Raw genomic sequence first — 22,224 nt, 5'->3', positions numbered from 1 at the left:
TCGTTTGGTGTAAAACACACAACAGCTGTACTTATGATGCTCACGTTATGTGAGTGTGTTGGTGTATTCTATGCCCCAATGACAGATAACAATATTTTTCTATGCCATTTTTCCATCAAACAAAAACATGTTCTTGCACATCTTCTAAAAAGTTTTTCAATTGGAATGCTACAAAAGTGTCACTAATTTAATTAAAAAAATTTGTTTTTGAAAATTCGACATTTTAGTTTAAACTCAAATGTTTTAGTAAACGCTACATTCGGTGGCAATCAAATTTCGATCATCGTTGTGTGCCAATTTTTTTTTTCTTCTCGCTTCTGTGTCACAAAAAACTATTCAAGTGTAAACAAAAAATGAAGACAACCAACATGAATTTGGTGAAATCAAAGATCAATAGGAGTGCAATCATTGCTCTAATTTTAATGGGCAACTTCTACGGTATGTATGAAATCGTGTAAAAATACCATAAACAGGTTATTGTGATCAAAAAGTGTGGGTGGAATCAAGATGAAAGTGTGCTGCGTTGAAAAATCAATTAAATCCCATTAGTTTTTGCCTTTTGTCGTATCAGAAAAAATCCCGAAAAATAAGTTGTTGTCGTTTAAATTTAAAATTTTGTGTGGAAAATTTGACTAACGATTCAATGAAATTTTTAAAAATTTAGGCTCAAGTGGTGTACAGACGTCAAGCCTGATGGGCGAGTGTCATGACATGCATGGTCAAACAATCGAACAAGGTCGCCACTACGTACCTGGGCCTGACATTTGCAGGTATACAATCATTTGGCTCCGAATTTTTCAAATCGTTTTGTTTTGTTGTTACGATTTGAAGAGATTTTTTAATTGAACAATTTTCCGGATTTTTTTCCCTCTTTAGATTATGTATTTGTGACAATGGTCATGCAAAAGGGTGCAAAGCTGTGCTGTGTACACCACCACAAGCGTGTAAATCATTCCAAATCGGAAGTTCGTGCTGCGAATTCATTTGTTTGGATGATGCTTTAACTGGAAATGTGGATAAACAGCCCGATTTCGGTATATGACTAATAGCCAGTGGGGTCACAGCGACCTTGTCACTGACGCTATTGTTTTTGATTGTTAATCGCTTTCGACAACGCAAAATTCGGGTCAGTGCAAATCGACAGAACAACGAAGAACCGAGAACAAGCATTGGATACATTGGCGGCAACTACATGAACAATGGCAACATTGAGTATCCATTCGATACGAATTCCAATCAATACAATTTATGGAAACCATCAAGTGCTTACTTTCCCAGAGGTGAAGCACCACCACCATACGAAGAGGCCGTTGCACAGGGTGCTGATACAATTAACGCACAATGCACGGTTAGGTAAGTTGCTCCTTCCCTATCAAGTGATTCCATTTTTTTTTCTCATGATTGGAAATCAATATTGATTTTTCTTTCACTTCAGTGTGGCCACAACGCACTCGGCACCGATTTCAACTGGTACAACCATGGTCGAAAGTTCATTCGACGTTCAACCGACTGCCATTGCCACGAGCACCACAAATCTCATCAATATCAATATAAGCAATTCAGGAAACATAACGGCCGTCGCAACTGGCGAAAACCATCAAATCAACAAATGCTACAGCACAATAGCACCAAACGCACAATTGAGACTACAACCGAGTACTCAACCACGATCCACACAATATACACCTCTGCCATTGGCAACAAATCATACTACTGAACCTCAACAACGATCTCCATTGGCTGCAAATGTCAATCAAATCGAAGTATTTGGATCGGATTTGAATGCGATTTCCACAATAGCTACGACTACTGCCGAAACGAATACCGATGCATTGCTATGCAATTATAAGAATTGCTCGATTTCGAACTCGTTGACCAAGCCCAAGAATAGAAATGATGTCGTTTTTCAGACACCACAACACAATCGTGTTAAGAAAAATGGCGAGGCAAGCTTGGCTCTGATGCGAAACCAACCGAACAACACAATTTTACCACCACCACTGTTTGATGAATCGACCACAATGTCAACGGCAACGCTACCATTACTTCCGAATGATTCGATTCGTCAGTTGAAATCACGACGTCATCATCGGACAATCCCAAGACACTTTACGCTTAATGACACGGCCAACAATCCGAATGCCACCAACCCAAAAACAAAGGCCAATGAAGAAAAAACGGGTCAGAATTGCTCTGGAACAGCAACGTTGAACAAAAAGTCCATTTGCCAGTGCCCAGTGCAGCATGTTCCAATGACTTATATGGGCTCCGCCTATCTCAATTTAACACGTAATCAGCAAACAAATGAAATGCTCCTGAGCACATTGACGAAAAAATGGTCCAGCCAAAAAGCGCATGTGGCCAAATCGGCTTCATTCACATCGACACCAAGCATGGCATCGACAAATATAACGACCTCCTCTACAGCACTCGGATACAATCGTAATTCAGCATCGGGCCTTCTGAGTGCAATCAATCCACCGAAAGCGAATAGCAATGGCAGCTCCACGGCAGCTGAAACTCAAACGAATGCGGTGCATCAACCAAAAACACCATCGAAAATTTCGACGATCTCAAAGCAAATTGGTCACAATGAACTGAACACCATTGCTCACTCACAAGTACAGCAACACAGCAATGATTCATCAAATGATGTGAAATCAATGCAAGAACTATTACCAATCAGCATTAATAACAATGGCAAAGCCAGTAACTCGAATCCGTTGAATGGTTCGAAAATTGTAGCGAATTTGGAAGGCGATGGCATGACACTAGTTCCAAATGCAACAAACCCAGTGCTGCCACCGAAGCTATCGAAAGCCCAAATTTTTAGTCGTCAGGCTGAGTGTGTGCCAAGCATATCAAAATTGACAGCATCAACAAATTGCACATCCGGACTACCAGCCAATGGACTGACAATGACCAGCTCGCTCACGAATCATTATCGTTTGTCGGGTCGCGAACGAAGTAAATCACCAGCCGCTGACAAAACTTATTCAATGGTCACACCGTTGAATCTAGGCGCCGATCAGAAAATTTATCACATCAAAACCACCTATCCAACGACGGCCAATCTTACACTAGCCAGCAATCATTTCACCTTTCCGAAACCATCGAGTGTGACCAAACCACTGCTAAGTGTAAAAAATCAAAGCAACTCACAAAATATGGCAAGCAGTTCGCAATCGAAATTTTTGCAATCAAAAGTGCACAGTAGCTCATCGAAAGCCAAGAAGATAATGCCTTCGTCATTGCATAATAATTTGAACTTGCGCCAAGAGTTACAAACAAGTGACATTCTCAACCAAACGACCAATCAAATTGATGCGCATCGTATGCGAAAAACTGACAATGATAAACCGTTGCCAGTGTGCACAACCTTTACCAATTGCTCAAATCCAAAGGAACATTTTTTGCCAAACGACACCAGTTTGGACGATGATTATTTAAGTGAATGTGAAAATTGTAAATCGGCCCATGGATCGCGCTATTATCTTGACGAAGAGCATGTGGATCAACCACAGGAAACGATGACGTTGCAACGAAAAATGGATGAAAAAGAATGCGATGAACAACCATACTATCGTACTTCATCAACACTGCCAACAAACACGAAGCAAAAGACCACGTAAGTTGAATTTTATGATTTAAAGTCGTTGACGACTTTGAGTTGGTTGAATATTATACTACGTTAAAATTTGGAATAATGCAGTTTACATTCAACATTTTCTTAATATTTTGGTTATTATTTTGTCGAATTTTTCATAAAAATCTGTCTTTCTCTCCGCTTCACAGCGTCATAAAAAATCGTGAGCCATGGTTTAGCACCATTCCAGGAAGTTCATCATCCGAGGAGGATGCAATCGAATGAGAATTAATCCAATCGTCAATGATTTAAACGTGTTTTACAAATGGATTTAAAGAGAAAAAATGGATGTACCAGTATTACACAGGCCAAAGAAATGTAATGAAACAAAAGAGAAACAAAACCGAATCGGATTTTAATCCGCATATTTAATGCTAATTTTAAAAAACAAATTATCAACGTTTAGATAATAGTTGAATTTTATCAAAGAAATGACAAACCAAAACGATATAGGAATTTTACTTTTTCGAGCAATAGCTCTCTAAATACAACAAACTAGGCTAGTTTGAACACCGTCCACCGAATTAAATTCGGTGGTATTTATGTGTAATATTAACGTCTGATTGCGCTCATTTCATTGTATTACGAAAACGTGTCGTGCAACGAAACGATATTTCCACTTTAGTGGCCACTTTTTCTATAAACTCCCCTCTCTCTATCTGATGCAATATCGCAGTAAATTGATCGATTTAATCGAATATTTAAGCATAATACAAATTCATAGTATTTAACATAAGAAATTTGACCTAAACAATTGGATTATATATATATAGAATATTAAAAGAACAAAATTTTTATTATTTTAAGAGCGATAGATAATCTCGAAATATTCGGTCGAATAGTAACACAAACACATAGAGGAGTTCATTTATCTTTTCTTTCGTTGGACACCTCAAATTCCGAGGTAGTGAATGGTAAATTGAATTAAAATTTCAAACAATAAATACGCACATGTGTTTGAGAAAAACACAATTATTGATTTGGTCCAAACGACATCGTAATATTTACCAATACAATGTTGACTGCTCACTAAAACCAATGCATTTATCCTATTTGAAAAGAAAAAATCATATAGAAAAGACATTTATTTCATATTCATAAACCAAATGTACTAATTTTAATGTGTTGTTTCAAAGCACTTATTTAAAAAGTAACCGAAAAAAAATGTGAAATGATACACACGTAATTCAGACAAATGCATTTAAATTATTATAATCTCACGTGACAAAAGTATGATTGATATTGAGATAGACAAAATGATGATAATTGTATCTATTCTTTGTGTACCGTTTATAACGATATTATAGCAACAATAGAATAAGCGCTGCCAAAGCAAAAGTTCTATTGAACACTGTCATTGTATTCGCGTTTTATGCTATTTAGAGATTGAAGAAACAAATGTGACCACTGAACAGTGGGACTCTTATCAGAAATTCGACCTGTTACTGCCACTGCAAGTAAAAAAACCCAAAAAGAAAAAAAACATCAAAAATCCATTTAACTCTTAGTACAATTTTAGCAAGCAACAGCGTATTCAATGATTGTTCTCTATTTAATCGAATACCACTTTTTGGCGTATATACAAACATGTTTTTTTGTCATCATGCACCATCAACTATCTTGCAGCGTATCATATTTTAAATCAACAACATATAGCATTTGCGTGGCATTCATCATAAGAAATCTGCTCAGTATCTGTCTTCATTTTAGATATAATACAAAAAAAGAGAAACAACAACAAATATTCAATATATTACCGTACAATTGCCAAAGTAATCATACAAAATAAGCCAAGTATCTACACATTCACAAAGAAAATAACTAAAAATATTTATTGATAAATATCTTTGATTTGTCGTAAATCAGTAGACATCTATTTTGATTGTTATCGAAATGAAAATGCAACAAATTGAACAAATGACGTGAAGAAATCAAATCGAGCTATTTTATTGTTCACCTTTAAACGTGTATTGAAAATAATGAGTCGTATTCACTCAATTCATCTTTTTCTTTTCCATAGACTATGAATCATAGTCTTTTTATATCGATTTAGTTTTAAAAAAGAAATGATAGAAAATTCGCAGTGAAACATGCAATTCTTAAATACTATAATTGAAATGATTTTGATGAACATATTGATTGAATCTAGAGCCTAAAATAGAACGTTCGCCGAATGAATGCGAAATTTATTTTGAAGGCCTATGGACTAACTATTAACTTAACGTAGTACTGATTCATTCTACGAAGTATCGTAATTTGATTTTTATTTGGAGAATTTCATTCCCCCCCCAGTTTTTTTTTTCGTCATATTAAATGTAACGACCAAATGAACAAAACAAAAACTATTAAATACACAAATTTATTAGATCGAAATCGTTTGTCGTTAGAAAGAAGAAATGCTCAAAAATGAATAATGAAAACACATTTTAGGAAGGATAATTTTTTTGGGCAAATTTGCACAATTCTGTCGATGAGGATTGAGATCGATTGGAATGACCAAAGTTGAACATTGATTTCTTCAATCAAACATTTAATGAAAATACAAAGTATGAACCGAATCAAATAAATTCTGCGAACCGCTGTGAAAAACTTGTCGAGAGATACAAAAAATGAGAGAAATGATTAGATGTTTGATTGACTTGGTGAAATACAAAACAACCAAAATCTGTATGTTTCTACAATTTCTCTTTGATCTAAATATTGTACCAGGTTTTCGAAAATGTTTATTCTTTCCCACTCTATCTATCTCCTCTCTCCGACCATCACCAGTGGTCTCAGTGTTGATTCGACTATCATTAACGTACGTATTAAAGTTCATTTTAGATGTTAGATGATACAGACAAAAAAAAACAACTATTGCACATTCAAATGTACATAAAATAGATGGAAACCCCCCAGAGGAACAACAAAACATTTAAGCCCAGCATAATAAAACAAAAATATGTCTAAAAATGTAAAACTGAAATGAACAATTCAAATAAAATGTATGAATTCCACAAAATCATAAGAAAATGCGTGTCTATTTTCCCATTTGGTGTCGGTGCTGTTTGAAAATTTCAAAGTAGTAGAGCATGTTCACAAGTCGTCAGCACAACTGTCATATACTGGAGTTGTCAAAGTGACAGCACACAACCAGTCGACTATGAACAACAATAACAAATCGTCGTCGGCTAATCGCAAGATGCATCTTGTACTTTGACTCTTTTTTCAGAATGTTTCCATTTTTATGACAACGATATCAATATTTTTTGTCATTTCGTTTGTGATTGTGGTTGGAATCGTCGTTATTTTTGTGTTTTAAGTTTTCTTAGCTGCCGCAAACAGAGCGGTAATTTGGTATGACGATAATGAATCATTTGTGATAGTGGAAATGTTATTGCAATATTGAATGTTCATAGGTTTGTCATACATCAGCAAACTGTTTTGCTACATTTGTTTTGATAACATTTTCAGTGCAAAAAATAGAAATTATGACAGTAAAACAAAGTGCTGCCACATTTTCAATTGGAAGTGATTTTTTTTAGATTTACATTTGTTGCTTGTTAGTTAATTTTGGTGAAAATGGAGAATTTCGACAAATTTTGGTATTTATTACCAAAGAAGGATGCTGATGCATACTTTGTAAGTGGATTTTCTGGATTAAAACCCATTGACCTGAGCTCAATTGTTTCTCTCCATTTTTCCTTCTTGACAGGAACTACGAAATTATCTAGAGAATCCAGGCTGTGATACTGACATAGCTCGACTCTTCAAGACATCGACACATCGTTATATTTTGGCAAATCTATTGGAGCATCCCTATCCGATGTGTCAAATTGTCCGCTGTTTACCACAGCCAATTTATATGCAGTTATACTATTCGTCTTTGCTACAATTTGCCGAATTTTCGCCAGACCAAATGAGCGTGGCCAAGTTCAATCTGTACAGTTTTCTAATCAATGCTCACGTATCGGATAAATGGCTTGAGAAATGTCAAACGCACGTCTTCAATGCAATTTTTCAACGAATCGACAGAATGAAAAGCACAGATGAATTGCCGCTAGTGCTTTTGTCCAGTAAATCGATGCCATTGATAAGAGCGTACCATACTTTTGTGAACCATTGCTTTGAAGCGAATCCATACACAAAACGAACGGCATTTTTTATGGCATCTTACCGAAGTACTCACTTTTTCGAGCCCATAATTCATGACAATCAGGAAATTATCGAACCCGATTTTGTACGCAATGCTTCAAAATTGGTCCGTTTGGCCATGCTGATGAGCAACAAACCGACTCGCCCGAGTAACGATTTCAATTTCTACGACGAAGTTTGGAAACTATTTGAACAAATCGAACCGGCTGCTTTGAGTGATAATCAAAAGGTTTTGTATAGTGAATTCGCTCGTATGTTGTCATTGCATCATTTTGTGCGTTCGAATCGACGGTATGAAAATTTATCCGATTCAATAGCGATTAAAATGCTCGCATCAAAGTACAACATTTTGGATTTCTTTGTGAAATTCAACGACGGATGCATAATCATGAACACAAGTGACTATCATTTGGTGCGCAAACAATTGGTTGAAAATGGCATATTCAATCGATCAATTAATCCAGACATCCAGCTAGACGGAACCAAGGCGTCCGAAGTGAATATGTACGATCAATTTTTTACAATTAATTTGATGATTTCCTTAGTTCTGCTGCGATCCACAACAATAAACTATGAAGAGATTGTACGTATGAAAAGTGGTGAAATCAAGCAAATCATCGATAACATTGACCAGCCACTCGATTACATTGAAGCCATTGAATTTCTATTCAGTTTGCTGTTTTTGCGTTTTGAACACGTAAATTCGCGAGTGTTTAGCAATGGCAAATTGGTGCATACATCCAGCAGTTTGCATGATTCGGAGTCGTCGATGGAAGAAGTGAAAAAAGTTCCGGCTCCATCAAATGTGAAGAGTGGATTTGCCTGTACTTTCATCGTCGTTCAGAATATGATCAGCGTCTTGAGCGCGTCCATAATCAATCGAAAAACAGATGAATTGACAGACGAGCTCAAGCAACGATTTGTGCGCATTGCAAGCGCAATTGACGATGCCAAATGGCGCCTTCAATTAGTCGATTTGTACTATTCAACGAAAAATTATCTACGTGCACCATCTGAACTAAAACTTATGTTCACATCGAGATACAAGCAAATGGACTCGAAAACGACGGTATTCAGTAGCTCCGATGAGAGTGATATCATTGTAACCATTCCAAAGAAACACGCAGTTGTTCGGCGAAAGACACGGCGTCATTCGGGCAAAAAATCATCTAAATCGTCAAAGTCATCGAGATCGGGCAAAAGTGACACATTTGCTAACTCAACGGAAATTGAGGGGAAAGAGCGAAAAACGAACGCCGGATTTGATTGTGGAAATATTCCAGCCATTCGATATGCAAATTATCGCGAGAGGAAAGGATTCATGAGTAAAATGCTGGGCCAACTCATCGATATGGTGACCATTGAGGTGATTCGTGGCGATTTAAATGCAGCTGAAACAATTATTGAGGTAATTTTCTGTTTCGATTGACAATGTATTTTTGAAAAGAGTTTTCATTCGTTTCTTTCACATTTCAGGCAAATAATTTGTCCGATTCATCGATTGCGGCCGAGGTAAAACTGCTGGAAAAATTCAACGACGTAAAAACGATCTTGAAAGAATCATTAAAAACGATTCCCAGGGCTCCCGCCAAAAATATGGACTACGTCTATTCGATGCGGGAAATAAAGAATCTCGTTGGTGCCGGCTTTGAATCCTCACAAATATTAGATGTGCTTGAGGAGTTTGTGACGCAGCATCCCATTCACGAGACAGACGAATCAAAGGCAATAGTCGATCGATTTGTGCAAAATTATCCGTATTTGGAGCTGTACAGAGGACTAGCGTTGCAAGGAGTTGTCATCGTTGATTTCGTACTAAGTTTGGTATCAAATCCAAACCTTTCCTCAAGAATAATCAATATGTTGTCGAAATTCTGGGATAAAAATGAACCAGTCGAGGTGTTTAAGAAGCGAATTGGCTACTTGGGCTTTATTAATGAGATCCATGCAATTTTGATGCTTTGCAACAACAGTCGTGACCAGTCGATGTGCATTCAAGAGCTCTTATCTACGCAACTTTATACATTCCATGAAACGGACGCAAAACAAAAGTTAGAACAGGAAAATTTATTCATAAAACAAAAGCAACTCACCATGGAAGCGCTGTCAACGCGAACAAACCTCACGCAAAGCATTATCGATTTTGGTGTGTTTAATCCAAAGAATGCGAATTTACTACAGAATGTCTTTGGATACTCGATGAATATGAATCGCTTGATTCAATTCAAAAATCCCTTTGAAATGGATATAAATCGCACGTGTCTCGAAGAAATCCTGGAAATCGACTTGTTTTCGTTGATCGGCGATATCATGTTCGATGAAAATGCAAATGCTTCATTGAGAGAAATCGAAGCGATTGTTTGTAATCTCAATACGAATCTCGTGCACGTTATCACCAAAAATACTTGTCCAATCATCTCGATTTATGACAAATTCAGCTCGAATTTAAACGATGAACTGAATGCAATACTCCAATCCTTACTTACCAAAGAAGAAAAAGAAGAAGACAACAAATCGAATGAGAATGATGACCCAGAAGATACGTTGCGCAAACCATTTAAAATCAAACGTCATGACAGTCTTTACTATGTTCGTCAACATAACGAACTGATTGCTTATATTCTGGGAAAAATTCATGGCATCGAACCAATTGAACCGATTCAAGAACCAAAAATGCAACTAAATTATAATTTACTCAATAATATCATGGAAATGGAGGAGTTGGATATTCGAACAGCCCTAAATGAAGATTGTGATCAAATGTTGGCCGCACTTAGCTTTGACTCATTCCAATTGGACCTGGTGAAAGAGTTTATCGAACAGAAAAACTATCGGTGAGTTTGCAATTTATTTTCCTACTAGGTATCGAGATCGGTTGTTTATTTTTATAAATACCATTAATTTCCTTCTCTTTGCAGTTTGGCACATCGTTCGCTCCAATTTTGCCAAGAGCGTCACTTAAAGCGCCACAAACAGGTCATTTGGAATATCAAAGATGCGTTGATAACAAAAATCCTAGAAGCAGAAGAAGAGAATGGATCGGATGCCAACACATTTTCGCTGATTGAACACATAAAAGATCTTCAATTAATGTCTAGTACGTTGTTAAAGCACATCAATCGAATAAGTGATGACGAACTTGCTCGACATTTAATTCGAACGATATTGCTGCATAGTCGCGTGAACGAGGTGCCATCCGATCAAATTGAGCAGCTCACAAATTATATGTCCGATATCGAGTTATATGCCAGCATAGGGAGGGCCATAACCATGACGGATTACATATACGAAACATGGACTAAAGTTATGGAAATCTGTCGCGTGGCACCCGAACGTCTTCTCTATTCATTGATTGAGCGCAATCAATACGAATTGTGTTATCAATGGATTCAGACGGTGTCATTGGAGGAGACAGTAATTAAATCGCAATTTATTGACTTGTTCATTTGTAAAATCACCGACAATCGCGATAACAACGATGAATATTTCATCAAAGTGTGCGAAGTACTATTGAAAAAAATCATGGTGTTCCACATGGATTCGAGCCTTTTACTGAAATTAAGAAATCGCAAGCTGCTGCAGTATCTCGTTGACTTTTTGATCGAAAATTCCAACGATAAAAATGATCACATTTACAAAAATTACAAGATAACACTCATCATATTCGATACGATTGATGCCAAAGAAGCGAATACTTTATGGCAGCTCATTGATATGCCACTGTTGATAATCGAGCAGTACATTTTGAACTCGAAATTCGAAACGTTGGTCAAAATTCTTCAGGCGATTCGACCGCATATCAAAAACAATGTGTGTAATTTTTGTGGAACTTCGACAAAGGCTTCATCATCGATAGAATCGAGTGGAAGCGATCAGCAGCACAAGCTCAATCCAATAGATGATACTGATCTGGAACATAGTTCGCCTTTTAATTACAGCAATCATGCGACTAGTGTTCAGTGTGTTGATCAAATTCTACGAACATATGCAGCGAAGGCACTTGATTTTCGCATCGGCAGCGGAACTGTTGATTCAAATGTTATGGCGGAAAGAACCACACCAAGTAGTGCCGTTAGTTTGGATTCGTTGTGCGGAACATTTCAAATGCCACGAGAAGCACCCGATAAAGCGCATTGGGTCAAAGATCATGAAGCCACTCACTGCATGTGCTGCAAAAGATCTCTTTTCACCATGCTAACGCGACGACATCATTGTAGACGTTGTGGACGTGTTGTTTGTCATTCCTGTTCCACCAAACGTCTTACCATTCCGAAATTGTACGAAAATATTTTGGTGCGTGTTTGTAATGATTGTGCTCATCAAACCGAAGAAGCGCAACGGGTAAAAACGGAAATTATTGCTAGCGTTTCTACGCCGCAACCAACACCACCGGTTCAATCTACTTTGATTTTGGAAGAGAACGAGCAACGAATCAGTACCAGAGATGGATGGGTCTATCGATTCACTGGCCATCTCAAACATGACCATTTGCTGCGAGAAGAATTTTCATTTGAATACGCACCGAGTGCGTCTCTGTGCATAAATCTCATTTCGATGCACACACCTGGGCAAGATTGTTGTGACTTTTTGCTGAGCTATTGCAAGAAATTCGAAGCTCTATTGAAACCACTCAAACCGGGCCAATCCAATCCGGAAGTCGATTATGCTTTTGTCACCAGAATTCTCTACTGTTTGTCGTTTGCGGCAAAGGTGAGGTTGAATTTCTTAAATCTTTAGAAAATTGTTTGTAGGAACATGAACAGTTTGAATTAAAACTAGAAAAAAAAATTTTTGCTTAAAAATACAGATGTATGGCGGAAGTTCGGATTGTATGAAAATCCGTGATCATGCCGAAATCATAAATTCGGTCGTTCGAAACGGTTGCGAATCACTTTTGCCCATGGAATCGATTAACATGAAAAGTTTGCGAACACTGCGCGACAATCTAGTTGTTGCCGAGAAGTTTGAATTGGCCATTGAAATTTCATTGAAATCGGGATTAGAGAAGACGGGTATTATGGCCGCTTGGGGCATTGCATGCATTAAAGCTGGATGTTTTGAAACCGGTTCGTATTCGTATCACAGTTATTCATTTTTATAGAATTTTTTTTTTTTTTTTGAGTAACAATTGTTTTTCTATATTTTCTAGCTCGTGAAAAGTTCGTTCACTGTTTGATTCCAACCACTTGTGACAAGGATCGTCGGCAAATCAATCATTTTCTGACAACGGATGAGCAAACGGCCAAAAATCAAAAACCAGTCCTTCATTTCAAGTCAACGGCACGTTCGCCGAAGGTGCAACCGCTTCTTCAGGAAATTTTGACCATTTTAGAGTCAACTTGTCATCCGGTGAATTCAGACGTGTTGTTCAACGCTTCAACGTTCTCACAATCAACTCGATCGCTTTTATCACTCAAATTTACCAAAAAGGAAAAGTACCCAATCCACGAACCGGCCGTTAATATTTTGCATACTCTATCGAATTTGAAGCAAATTTCACATGGGAAATACTCAGTGAAAACACATCGCACGCTGGGATTAACAGGAACTGAGGATATGAATTCACTTTTTGCATCGGACAGTGAGCAACATGGACTTCATTCGCGTTTCTACACCGAATCGGTTTATTATCTGGCTAGCTATGGTCGACATTCCGATGTTTTGCGCTTTTTGATGAAATATAAACAAGTGAAAAAGGCTCTCAAATACTCACTGTTCCTAGTCATTCCGGCCGATCAATTCATTCAAACGATCATCATACCGCATTTGAAGAGCGGCCGACTGAATGTAATCATCAATTTAATGAGCGAAATGGATGAAACGTTGATGATGTGGAAGGACTACATCATTCAAATTTGTTTGATGCTGGAAAAACGAAACCTTCTGAATAGCCTGTACCAAGTACAATTATTGCTGAAAGATACAGTTCGAGCGAGCATGACATGTGTACGATTTTATACGGTGAACTGTGTCTTATACCAAGATCTACGTAATAATGCCCATCATTTGATGAATGCTCAACAGCATCTGAAGAGTGAATTGGAGTTGTGCCAGTGGGAAGAGATCAAAACACAATCCAAACGCCCCGATGAACATCAATCGTTTGTCATGAAAATGGACTCCAAGTCACTAAATCAACACATTAATACAATTTGCAGCCAAATTGATGCTTCGAAATTTTTGGCTCAATGCGAAGAAAATGGAAAGGAGACCGTTAGTTTAATACCAAAGGTAAGTGAATCGAATACATTTCAACTAGCCTTATTTTAAGTAGTTACTTTTTTCAATTTTGTGTTTGAATTGTTATTTCCCTCTCCTAGATATCGCTGCTACCTTGCACGCGGATTCCAACATTATTCGAAAATATGCAGGATAAAATAATTCTGGTCGCGTTAATTTTAATCTGTGGTGCAAATGTTGAGGAAGGCTTTGGTTTGGCCTATCGAATCATTCAGGATATGGGTTTGAATAGTGATAAAATTTATGCGATTGTTACAAAGTATCTGGCAGTTAATAATCGCCTGCATGATGTTGAAAAATTGGTCAATTGCATCCGGGGCAATAGCAATCAAGGCGACACAAAATTATGCAATGAAATTCTATCGTTGGCTGTACAAAGTGCACTCAGCAATCACACTAGTCCGCAACGTACCAGAGCCGCCATTGAACATCTAATTCGTTTGATTACCGACGTGTCGATGCAAATCGAATGTCACATCCTATCAGGCCAGTTGAAAGCAGCCTATTTGCTGGCCGTGCAACATAAGCGAGTGGCTGACATTCGTCGAATTTTAAGATATGCCGAGAAGACCAATCAAATCCAAATCAAAAAACTATGCGAGAAAAAATTGCAAACCATCGATGGACAAGAGGGTCAGTCAAGTGAGCAATAACAATACCTTCGAATCGAATTGATCTGATCTCGCATAATATTCAAACATTTCTTTTAAAAAATTAATATTGCTTAACTGTTATTCTTTCTTTTTTCAAATAAAATGGACCAAATTTCAATATTCGCTGACGTTTTATTTAAACTATTAAAACCTTTTTTTTTATACACATTTGGTCGACTGTTTAGAAAATTTTCACAATTTCTCGCTCTGGTGGTGGGACATTTTTCAACTGCGATAATTTATCAGCGACATATTGTTCAGCGGAGAATTTATCGGCTGCATTGATTTGTGCGAGTAAATCGGCCTGAAATTCTTTTTCTCTCTTCATTCTGCGGCGCAGCTTTCGTTTGGCAAATTCAAACTTCATTTTCTTCTGAAGCTTCTTGTATTTGTGCTTTTTCATTTTCAATCGACGAATTTCAATCATAACGGCCGCTTCGATACTCTCATTTTGTCCTTCCAATGGTGGCAAATCCATGTCACCTTTATTGTTATCAGTGATTTTCTCCATAATTTCATTCACAATGATCGAAACGGGTGTATCGATATTTTTGCGTTCATCTTTGCCCGGCTCTTCGATGCGTTGATTTGGAGCTGGTGGCCGAATCGATGGCGGTATCAAATTGCCATTATTTATGTTCAGTGCTGCGAATTGATATTCCAATAGTTTATCACTGCGTTTTGAAATGTTCTCAATTTTGATGGGTTTCAGGGTGATTGGTTCAAGGCATACGGATTTTGGTTCGATTTTCGATGTAGAAGCCGATTGGAAGAATCGTTGCCCAATCCTTGGCACATCTGAAAGAACAAATCGGACAATTTGAGGTTAAGACGATTTTACATTCTCAATTTGTTATTAAATAAGAGGACATGAAGTCCAAACTCACTTCTGACTATTGCCCGTGTAAACATGACGCCTTCTCTATTCCAACATACAATTCAAAATCAATTTTTTTCTTCTTCAAATAATTGTTCAAAGCGACCGCAGAACAAAACACTCCCGCAGAATATATGAACCTATCTGCGTTGATCGAACTGTCAAAAGCCTGCTGATTAAAAAAAAGAAACAGTCAAGCATTGAGTGTGTCAAAACTGTCAAAGTAATGATGCGTTTTCGGAACGCAGTCCGAATCTCATTTGTTGTTGCTGTTGAGCTGTATTTGTGACACATAATACAAATTATACATCAAACTCACTGAACCACCTCCTATTTTCCACTTAAGACCACTTTTTAATTTTATTTTATTTGTTCATGTATTTTTACCCAATTTTGAGCTGACAACTTCGTTTGGACACCTTTAATTCCAAAACACATCAAACATTCCAAGAACAATATAAATTGTTGGTATTTTGGATTGGGCGCAAAGAAGAGAAGAAGAAAATCAGAGAGCTGCTCTAATTAGCTGTTGTCACAATGGATGCATCAAATTTGGAAGAGAAATATAAGAAATTAGCCGCTGAATATTCGAAGGTAATCAGGAGATTGTTTATTGAAATTCATGAAACATTGAAACTGAAAATCGATTTTCGCTTGGTTTATTTAGTTGAGAGCGCAGGCTGGAGTATTGAAGCGTGCAGTGGTTGAAGAGCAAAACAAAAATGCAACTCTACGGGAAGTGTTCCGAGTGAATGAGACGAATTTGCGACGAGCCGAACAGGAAGTGGATAGCTTGAGTTTTCGTAATAAGCAATTGGAGCTTCGTTGTGCAAGTCTACAAGATGACTTAATCAAAGATGCATCGAAAAAAGGTGGCAAAAATGCCAAATCAAAAGACAAAACGTCAAATGTGAATGCAACACAAATGTCAACGGATGATGGGTCCGTGTTGAGTGAGGAATTTCAGAAGAAAATTTTCGAATGCGCGCAGCTGACATCAAGTATTGCCGATAAAAATACAGAGATTCAATTGCAGGCAAATCGAATCGAAGAGCTTGAAAATTTACTCAGATCTATGAATGCTGAACAAACTGAAACCGAAACCAAATTACGCAGAGAAGTGGAACGATTAACGGTGAAAACGCATGATTTGGAAGCAAAACTGGCAGAAGCCACCAGTATCGTTGGTAGCGATGACACACTTTATGTGTCCGAATTAGAGCAACAAAAATCAATAAACAGCTGCAGCACCGGCGGCGGTGGCAACAACAAATTGGATGAACGTATTTTGGCACTGGAAAAGGATTTGATCCATTGGCGAACACAATGTGAAATCCTCCAAATGAAGGGTAAACTAGACAAGAGCAATGCAAATGCCATCGAACAGAATAAAATCGATACGGATAACATGAAAAATGCGGAAAATGAAAAAACTACACTCGGAGTGACGGTTGGAGAACGGTTGCTCATAGAAAATTACTCAAAGAAAATTGAAGATCTACTTACGGCTAAGTGTTTGGCCGAATCCAAGTTGGCCATGTATATTGAAGAGGTATTGCATTACTAATTTTCATAGTAGTAGTTTTTTTCACTCTGTTGATGAAGTAGATGTCAATTTTAATTCCATTCAATTCGTCCAACCTTCTAGTGTGATTCACTCCAGAAACATCTGGCCATTGTAAATAATGATCTCAATGAAGAGGAGCGAAAGTTTAGAGTTTCTCAACGTGATTTGCAATTGGCTGACGAAGACTTGGTAAGTATGGCTATCAGCTATTGGCTAATCTATGCACGGTGGATTATACGAAGGGCGTAAAATAAAACAAGACATTTCAAGCACATATTAAATTACACGATCCATTTCGCTATTACAGGCCACCACCCGAATAAACTACGAGGAGCAAATCAGCGTACTCACCGAGCAAGTGATTTCGTTAAGTGATCAATTGGCTGCATTGAAATAAAATTTTCGCATGAATCACTCATCCCAAACCAAAATCAAGCTATTTTTCGTTCCTCTGCAGATCAGATTAAAACACACAGACACAGACACAGACACTCACACTCAACCGAAGGAGCAATATGAACTTTCTTTGTTAATCAAATACAAATATTTTATTTTATCTCGATTTGAATTTTAGATGTGATAAAATTACAATGAAAAAGAAAACGCCCTTTTTGTTTTGTTTCATTTCGTCTCTTACACATTTTGCGGAACGTGTTTCTTTTATTATTATTTAAAAAAAGGGAGATTTCTGTACAAAATGCAACTTTATTTCATGATTTTGGTGACCAGGCCAGCAGCGATAGTGACACCACCAACACGCAGCGCGACACGGCCAAGTTCTTTGAATTTCGCGTACTTTTCAATACAAATTGGTCGACTCACTTCAATCCCAACCAATGCACACGAATTATTGCTTAGGCAACGTGGGTTCTTTTTCATTATTTCACCAGTTACTTTATGCAATTGCGATTTAAGCTTAGTAATTACGGCCGCTTCGACAAGTGAATTAAGATGCAACACAACCGGATATCCATTTGTAATGGGCATCTTAATATTAAACACAATGATTCGAGCCTGGAAACGTGTTGCAATTGGCACCACATCTTTTGTATGACAAATAACCGAACCGACGGTTATGTTTGATGCATCGATTCCAGAGACCGTAATTGTCACTTGGTCACCAGCAAATGCAGTCGTAATCGAATTGGTTTCGTCAATATTGATCTGTTTAACGGTCGCCTGCTCTTTGATTGGACACACCAGAACGATGTCATTGCGTCGTAGCACACCCGTTTCGATGCGCCCAGTAACACACTGACCAGATATACCTTTAAAAATATCTGTCACGGATACGCGAAGCGCTTTCTCAACCGGTCGCTCAGGTACTCGGAATTTATCTGAAACGACCAAAATTGAAGTTTAAACTTGTCCACTTTTGTGTCAGAATGGATTATGTTTACCTATTACACTAATTAGTGTTGGACCATTGTACCAAGATAACAGCTGTGGTTCTGTCGGTGGCTTTACCAAGTTCTCACCGGTCATTCCGCTGCATGGAATGTAGCTGACATCTGATTCCTTAAATCCTGCCTGACGCAAAAATGATTTCAACTTGCCGACGATTTCATCGAATCGCTCTTGCTGCCAATTTACTGTATCCATTTTATTTATAACAACACCCAATTGACTTACGCCCAATGATCTGAATTGGTGGATTAAAACCGATTTTCGCATCAAAATCAAATAAATATTTCTGTTTTATACAGTTATGTTGTGCTTAAAGATGAGACGAGATCGTCTCGAAAACATTTGCAAATCAAAATTTGCGTGTCAGAAAGACGTGTGCAAGGGGGGGGGGTATTCCGGTTTTACCCCCCTCTAGGATTCCAAAATGTGGACCCCCCCAGCGATTTGGAAAATTAGACACTAGATATAATCGATTTTCAAAAGTGAGGACCTTTTTTTTTTTTTTTAGGTCTTCACTTGTTTTTTGACACCCATTGGCAAAATTGTTGACCCCCATTGTGGAATTTGGCCTGTTATACACTAGATAGAATCGATTTTAAAAAGTGAGGACCTTTTTTTTTTTTTTAGCCCCCCCCCCTCCCTAGAATTTTTGACCTTGCACACGTCTGGTGTCAGATTAAGAAGTTATTTCCATTTTATTAATTCATTCTCATTAAAATTAGATTTACCTCACTAGAAGAGCATGTTCTCTTGTTTGTCCGCCTTGCTCAAATCCAGTTTCAAATTCGCCCTTAGTAGCATCAACAACGAGCAAAGCGACATCGGCTTGTGTCGCCCCAGATATCATATTCGGTATGAAATCTTTGTGACCCGGTGCATCCAAGAGAGTCACTGCTTTTGATTCGGTTTCAAATACAAGCACACCAACATCCATTGTGATACCTCGTGAGCGTTCTTCGCTAGTCTCATCCAAGACCCATGCATACATGAAGCTTTGCTTGCCCACTTTCTTGCTTTCCTGCTCATGTTTGTGCATTGCTTTTTGCGACACATATCCCAAGTCGAATAATGTGTGACCTTAAACAAAATTTCTTTTAATTTATTGATCAAAGCGCTAAATTGAAAGGCTAAAAAAGAAAAAAAAACTACCCAACAACGTGCTCTTTCCCGCGTCCACGTGCCCTATCACTACTAGATGGATGTGTGGTTTTTCATTGCCACGTTCCTTTTCGAACAAGTCCTTGGCGTCTTGACTCAACTGTTCCTTGGTCTTCTGGGATGATTTTGGTCCATCTTCAAATAAGCCAACGGGAGTGTTTCGACCAGAGGCGGCCGGTGATTGAAGACGTGGCGAACTGATATCGAAACCTTTTTTCGATACATTGAGTGTTGCTTTGACCGCTTGAAACTGTGGAGTCTGATTTTGTTTCTGTGATTTTTCGAGCAATCTCGATCCAATACCTGAATAAAATATAAACTCAATACCATTTAATAAATCTGCTATCGAGACATCTTAAATCGAAGAAAACACGTCTTAGTTATTCGTATAATTAGTATGATTTATTTCTGGCGTTGTTTTCATTCCATTGAGCGTCTACTTCAATGGATGGTGTTTCGTTCATACACAGTATTATCGATAAAAAAAACCAAGACAATCGTTAAAAAATATTATGATTTTATTCTGGAAAATAAGTGATAAATCCTCAATGGGTGTGGCTTTCCTGCCTACTTGAAAGATTTACTGTTAACATCAAATCGAAATGGTTTGATTTGGTGTTTATTCATAAAACTATGCTGAACCTTCTGAATCAACGACTGTTTTTTACGCTTGTATCTTGAACAGAGAATTTTACCAAACGCAGTGGTAGATTTTGTACGCGTATCGAAATGTTTTTCCAAAATGCTCGAAATATTAAGGCAACAGTCTTGCGAAATGAATTGTTGGCTTTCAGGCCGTTCTTCAGCAATATCACAATCGATAAATTTAAAGTCGATTGTTTCAACAATACGTTTGGTTGGCACAATAATGGAACTGCTATTAAAATTCGGTCCATTCAATGCGGACGCCAAATCGATTGGGAATTGTTGTTCTTCCACTGACATTGCTTTTGGATGTTTGTCAGCCATTACGGTATCGACGGAGTCGGATGGTGTATTTTCAGAATCATTGGCGTTTGTCGAAATGTTCAAGCGTTTCAAGTCCATAATTTTTTTGAGTGACATTTCGTGAGGAGTCAAACTTTCGCCAACCGAACTGGGTGACATTGAGCTGCTGCCACCACTCAATTTTGGTATGACAAATTTCGTGGACTTTGGTATATTGATATTTTCAGAGAGACTGATTTTCTGCAGACCATTAACCAATTTATTTGTGGACAAATGTGCATTTGCTAAATCCGATAAATTGTTGAATTTTGTTGGCCGTGCCGTTGATGCATCGGCTACCGCAGCTGCCGTTGGTTCAGTGGAGGAGGTGTTTTGCCCGAAAATACTGGGCAATTTGAATTTTTTCGCTTGAACATCACCATTGGCCGCTGTATTGCGCTGCTTTAGCAGATCCGTAAGGGACAATGGTTTTGAATCTTACCTTTGCCAAAATCACAACACACACACACGCACGCACACGTCACACAGGTGGAAGAATGAGCGAAAAAACGCAAACATCAAGCCGAATGAACAATGGAATGGTTGGCCGAACATGAAAACAAAGAAACGCGAATTGAGAAATAAATAATGCCAAATAAAATGAAGAAATTCACTGCTATAACTACAACTGCTAGTGGAACTATATAATAGAATCAAATGTTGGCTATGATGATTACCTGTTTCCATTGGCGGTTGTGATGAGGTCGATGTGATTGCCGATTCGGACGAAGAATTATTCAATATCGCATCTAGTGCTTTGGTACAGTCAAATTTGTGAGCCATGATAGCCTCAACCAGCTGCCGTTCCGAAACTGTATCACCGACTACATTCCGAATTTCATCCATGCACGAGTCCAACAACACTTGTTCATCCTCACTGAGTGTTGGCATTTCAAAAGTCTATAGACAATAAAATCAATGTTGAAAAATATATATTCAATGATATGTATCAAATGGGCTCATTTACATCAGAGTCTCTGCGCAGTTTTTTGTGTAGTTCGTCTGCCATGGATTCAGATTCCTCGTCCGTCTCCTCTTTGATGTCATGATTATTCGTGATGAATGATGCAATACTCTGTTGGCCTCGATTTCGATCGTACATCCACTGTTGAGCGTCGGTTGGTGAAATAGGTGACTCATCATCCACCGAATGACCATAGATATCATCGTACGCATCATATTCTGTTGATGTACAAAATAAAAATCAAATCCAACAATCAACACTTTCACACAATAAACACAAAATTTCCGAGACAAATCGTCTCGATTTTGATGACAATGAACAATACCATCCGAATAATTCATAGTTCGAACTGCACGATGCCGAGACATTTGGATCGATTTTACTTATACTCCACAGATAATTTAAAAAAACGAACAAATTTATTTTTAAATATTAATTTACAACAATATAATTTTCTTCTTCTTGATTTTGGAATTTTATTTTGCGATCAACATAGCTACACTCTTTTTTCTTCTTCTGTCTACTCACTGTGAATTTGATTGACGTTTCATTTCGTGTTGCCCGATTCAAAGTCATTGAATTGCCGTAGAC

The 22,224-nt window shown here is 37.8% G+C and overlaps 6 protein-coding genes across 8 annotated transcripts; 4 read left to right on the top strand and 2 right to left on the bottom strand.

The window, feature by feature from the left end:
• The first annotated feature begins 51 nt into the window (after positions 1–51).
• LOC129567374 (integral membrane protein DGCR2/IDD-like) lies at positions 52–1,042 on the top strand. Its single transcript, XM_055444199.1, has 3 exons — positions 52–438; positions 665–770; positions 877–1,042. Exons 1-3 carry the CDS (start codon positions 354–356, stop codon positions 1,040–1,042), a joined length of 357 nt encoding a protein of 118 aa, XP_055300174.1. The 5' UTR covers positions 52–353.
• A 137-nt stretch (positions 1,043–1,179) lies between these two features.
• On the top strand, positions 1,180–5,129 carry LOC129567268 (rho GTPase-activating protein gacK-like). Its single transcript, XM_055443939.1, has 3 exons — positions 1,180–1,353; positions 1,436–3,628; positions 3,796–5,129. Exons 1-3 carry the CDS (start codon positions 1,193–1,195, stop codon positions 3,869–3,871), a joined length of 2,430 nt encoding a protein of 809 aa, XP_055299914.1. The 5' UTR covers positions 1,180–1,192; the 3' UTR covers positions 3,872–5,129.
• A 1,623-nt stretch (positions 5,130–6,752) lies between these two features.
• Positions 6,753–14,793, top strand: LOC129567236 (zinc finger FYVE domain-containing protein 26 homolog). Of its 3 annotated transcripts, none has more exons than XM_055443902.1 (8): positions 6,753–6,982; positions 7,171–7,267; positions 7,341–9,188; positions 9,257–10,614; positions 10,699–12,490; positions 12,588–12,846; positions 12,930–14,011; positions 14,101–14,793. In XM_055443902.1, exons 2-8 carry the CDS (start codon positions 7,208–7,210, stop codon positions 14,671–14,673), a joined length of 6,972 nt encoding a protein of 2,323 aa, XP_055299877.1. In that variant the 5' UTR covers positions 6,753–6,982; positions 7,171–7,207; the 3' UTR covers positions 14,674–14,793. The 3 variants fall into 3 exon arrangements, with proteins under 3 accessions (XP_055299877.1, XP_055299885.1, XP_055299869.1); XM_055443910.1 differs by having other exon boundaries at positions 6,753–7,044; XM_055443894.1 differs by having other exon boundaries at positions 6,753–7,267.
• LOC129567352 (uncharacterized) lies at positions 14,786–15,710 on the bottom strand. Its single transcript, XM_055444163.1, has 2 exons — positions 15,561–15,710; positions 14,786–15,471 (listed from the first exon to the last, which is right to left on the bottom strand). The coding sequence occupies exons 1-2, from the start codon at positions 15,583–15,585 to the stop codon at positions 14,855–14,857; spliced, it is 642 nt and encodes a 213-aa protein (XP_055300138.1). The 5' UTR covers positions 15,586–15,710; the 3' UTR covers positions 14,786–14,854.
• Positions 15,711–15,776: 66 nt separating this feature from the next.
• LOC129567339 (protein phosphatase 1 regulatory subunit 21) lies at positions 15,777–17,720 on the top strand. The gene is made up of 4 exons (XM_055444125.1): positions 15,777–16,144; positions 16,218–17,102; positions 17,199–17,306; positions 17,425–17,720. Exons 1-4 carry the CDS (start codon positions 16,088–16,090, stop codon positions 17,512–17,514), a joined length of 1,140 nt encoding a protein of 379 aa, XP_055300100.1. The 5' UTR covers positions 15,777–16,087; the 3' UTR covers positions 17,515–17,720.
• LOC129567316 (protein HBS1) lies at positions 17,639–22,191 on the bottom strand. The gene is made up of 7 exons (XM_055444086.1): positions 21,959–22,191; positions 21,637–21,851; positions 21,347–21,569; positions 19,674–19,985; positions 19,253–19,601; positions 18,518–18,759; positions 17,639–18,454 (listed from the first exon to the last, which is right to left on the bottom strand). Exons 1-7 carry the CDS (start codon positions 21,999–22,001, stop codon positions 17,823–17,825), a joined length of 2,016 nt encoding a protein of 671 aa, XP_055300061.1. The 5' UTR covers positions 22,002–22,191; the 3' UTR covers positions 17,639–17,822.
• Positions 22,192–22,224: the final 33 nt, after the last annotated feature.

This window comes from Sitodiplosis mosellana, unplaced genomic scaffold (assembly GCF_009176505.1).
Source record: "Sitodiplosis mosellana isolate CC-2019 unplaced genomic scaffold, AAFC_SMos_1.0 Smas_scaffold_1, whole genome shotgun sequence".
NCBI lineage: Eukaryota > Metazoa > Arthropoda > Insecta > Diptera > Cecidomyiidae > Sitodiplosis > Sitodiplosis mosellana.
Note: the sequence above shows the minus strand (reverse complement) of the source record. Positions and strands in the feature narration are given on the sequence as shown.

Excerpts from the sequence above, each read along its gene's own strand:
- LOC129567374 (XM_055444199.1), top strand. The coding sequence starts at position 354 with ATGAAGACAACCAACATGAATTTGGTGAAATCAAAGATCAATAGGAGT. Across the intron at positions 439-664 it reads TTTAATGGGCAACTTCTACG|GCTCAAGTGGTGTACAGACG; the intron begins GTATGTATGAAA and ends TTAAAAATTTAG. Across the intron at positions 771-876 it reads CCTGGGCCTGACATTTGCAG|ATTATGTATTTGTGACAATG; the intron begins GTATACAATCAT and ends TTCCCTCTTTAG.
- LOC129567268 (XM_055443939.1), top strand. The coding sequence starts at position 1,193 with ATGAACAATGGCAACATTGAGTATCCATTCGATACGAATTCCAATCAA. Across the intron at positions 1,354-1,435 it reads AACGCACAATGCACGGTTAG|TGTGGCCACAACGCACTCGG; the intron begins GTAAGTTGCTCC and ends CTTTCACTTCAG. Across the intron at positions 3,629-3,795 it reads AACACGAAGCAAAAGACCAC|CGTCATAAAAAATCGTGAGC; the intron begins GTAAGTTGAATT and ends TCCGCTTCACAG.
- LOC129567236 (XM_055443902.1), top strand. The coding sequence starts at position 7,208 with ATGGAGAATTTCGACAAATTTTGGTATTTATTACCAAAGAAGGATGCT. Across the intron at positions 12,491-12,587 it reads GTTTGTCGTTTGCGGCAAAG|ATGTATGGCGGAAGTTCGGA; the intron begins GTGAGGTTGAAT and ends TTAAAAATACAG. Across the intron at positions 14,012-14,100 it reads CCGTTAGTTTAATACCAAAG|ATATCGCTGCTACCTTGCAC; the intron begins GTAAGTGAATCG and ends TCCCTCTCCTAG.
- LOC129567352 (XM_055444163.1), bottom strand. The coding sequence starts at position 15,585 with ATGTTTACACGGGCAATAGTCAGAA. Across the intron at positions 15,472-15,560 it reads TACACGGGCAATAGTCAGAA|ATGTGCCAAGGATTGGGCAA; the intron begins GTGAGTTTGGAC and ends TTGTTCTTTCAG.
- LOC129567339 (XM_055444125.1), top strand. The coding sequence starts at position 16,088 with ATGGATGCATCAAATTTGGAAGAGAAATATAAGAAATTAGCCGCTGAA. Across the intron at positions 16,145-16,217 it reads TAGCCGCTGAATATTCGAAG|TTGAGAGCGCAGGCTGGAGT; the intron begins GTAATCAGGAGA and ends TGGTTTATTTAG. Across the intron at positions 17,103-17,198 it reads TGGCCATGTATATTGAAGAG|TGTGATTCACTCCAGAAACA; the intron begins GTATTGCATTAC and ends CCAACCTTCTAG.
- LOC129567316 (XM_055444086.1), bottom strand. The coding sequence starts at position 22,001 with ATGTCTCGGCATCGTGCAGTTCGAACTATGAATTATTCGGATG. Across the intron at positions 21,570-21,636 it reads AACTGCGCAGAGACTCTGAT|ACTTTTGAAATGCCAACACT; the intron begins GTAAATGAGCCC and ends TATTGTCTATAG. Across the intron at positions 19,602-19,673 it reads GGGAAAGAGCACGTTGTTGG|GTCACACATTATTCGACTTG; the intron begins GTAGTTTTTTTT and ends ATTTTGTTTAAG.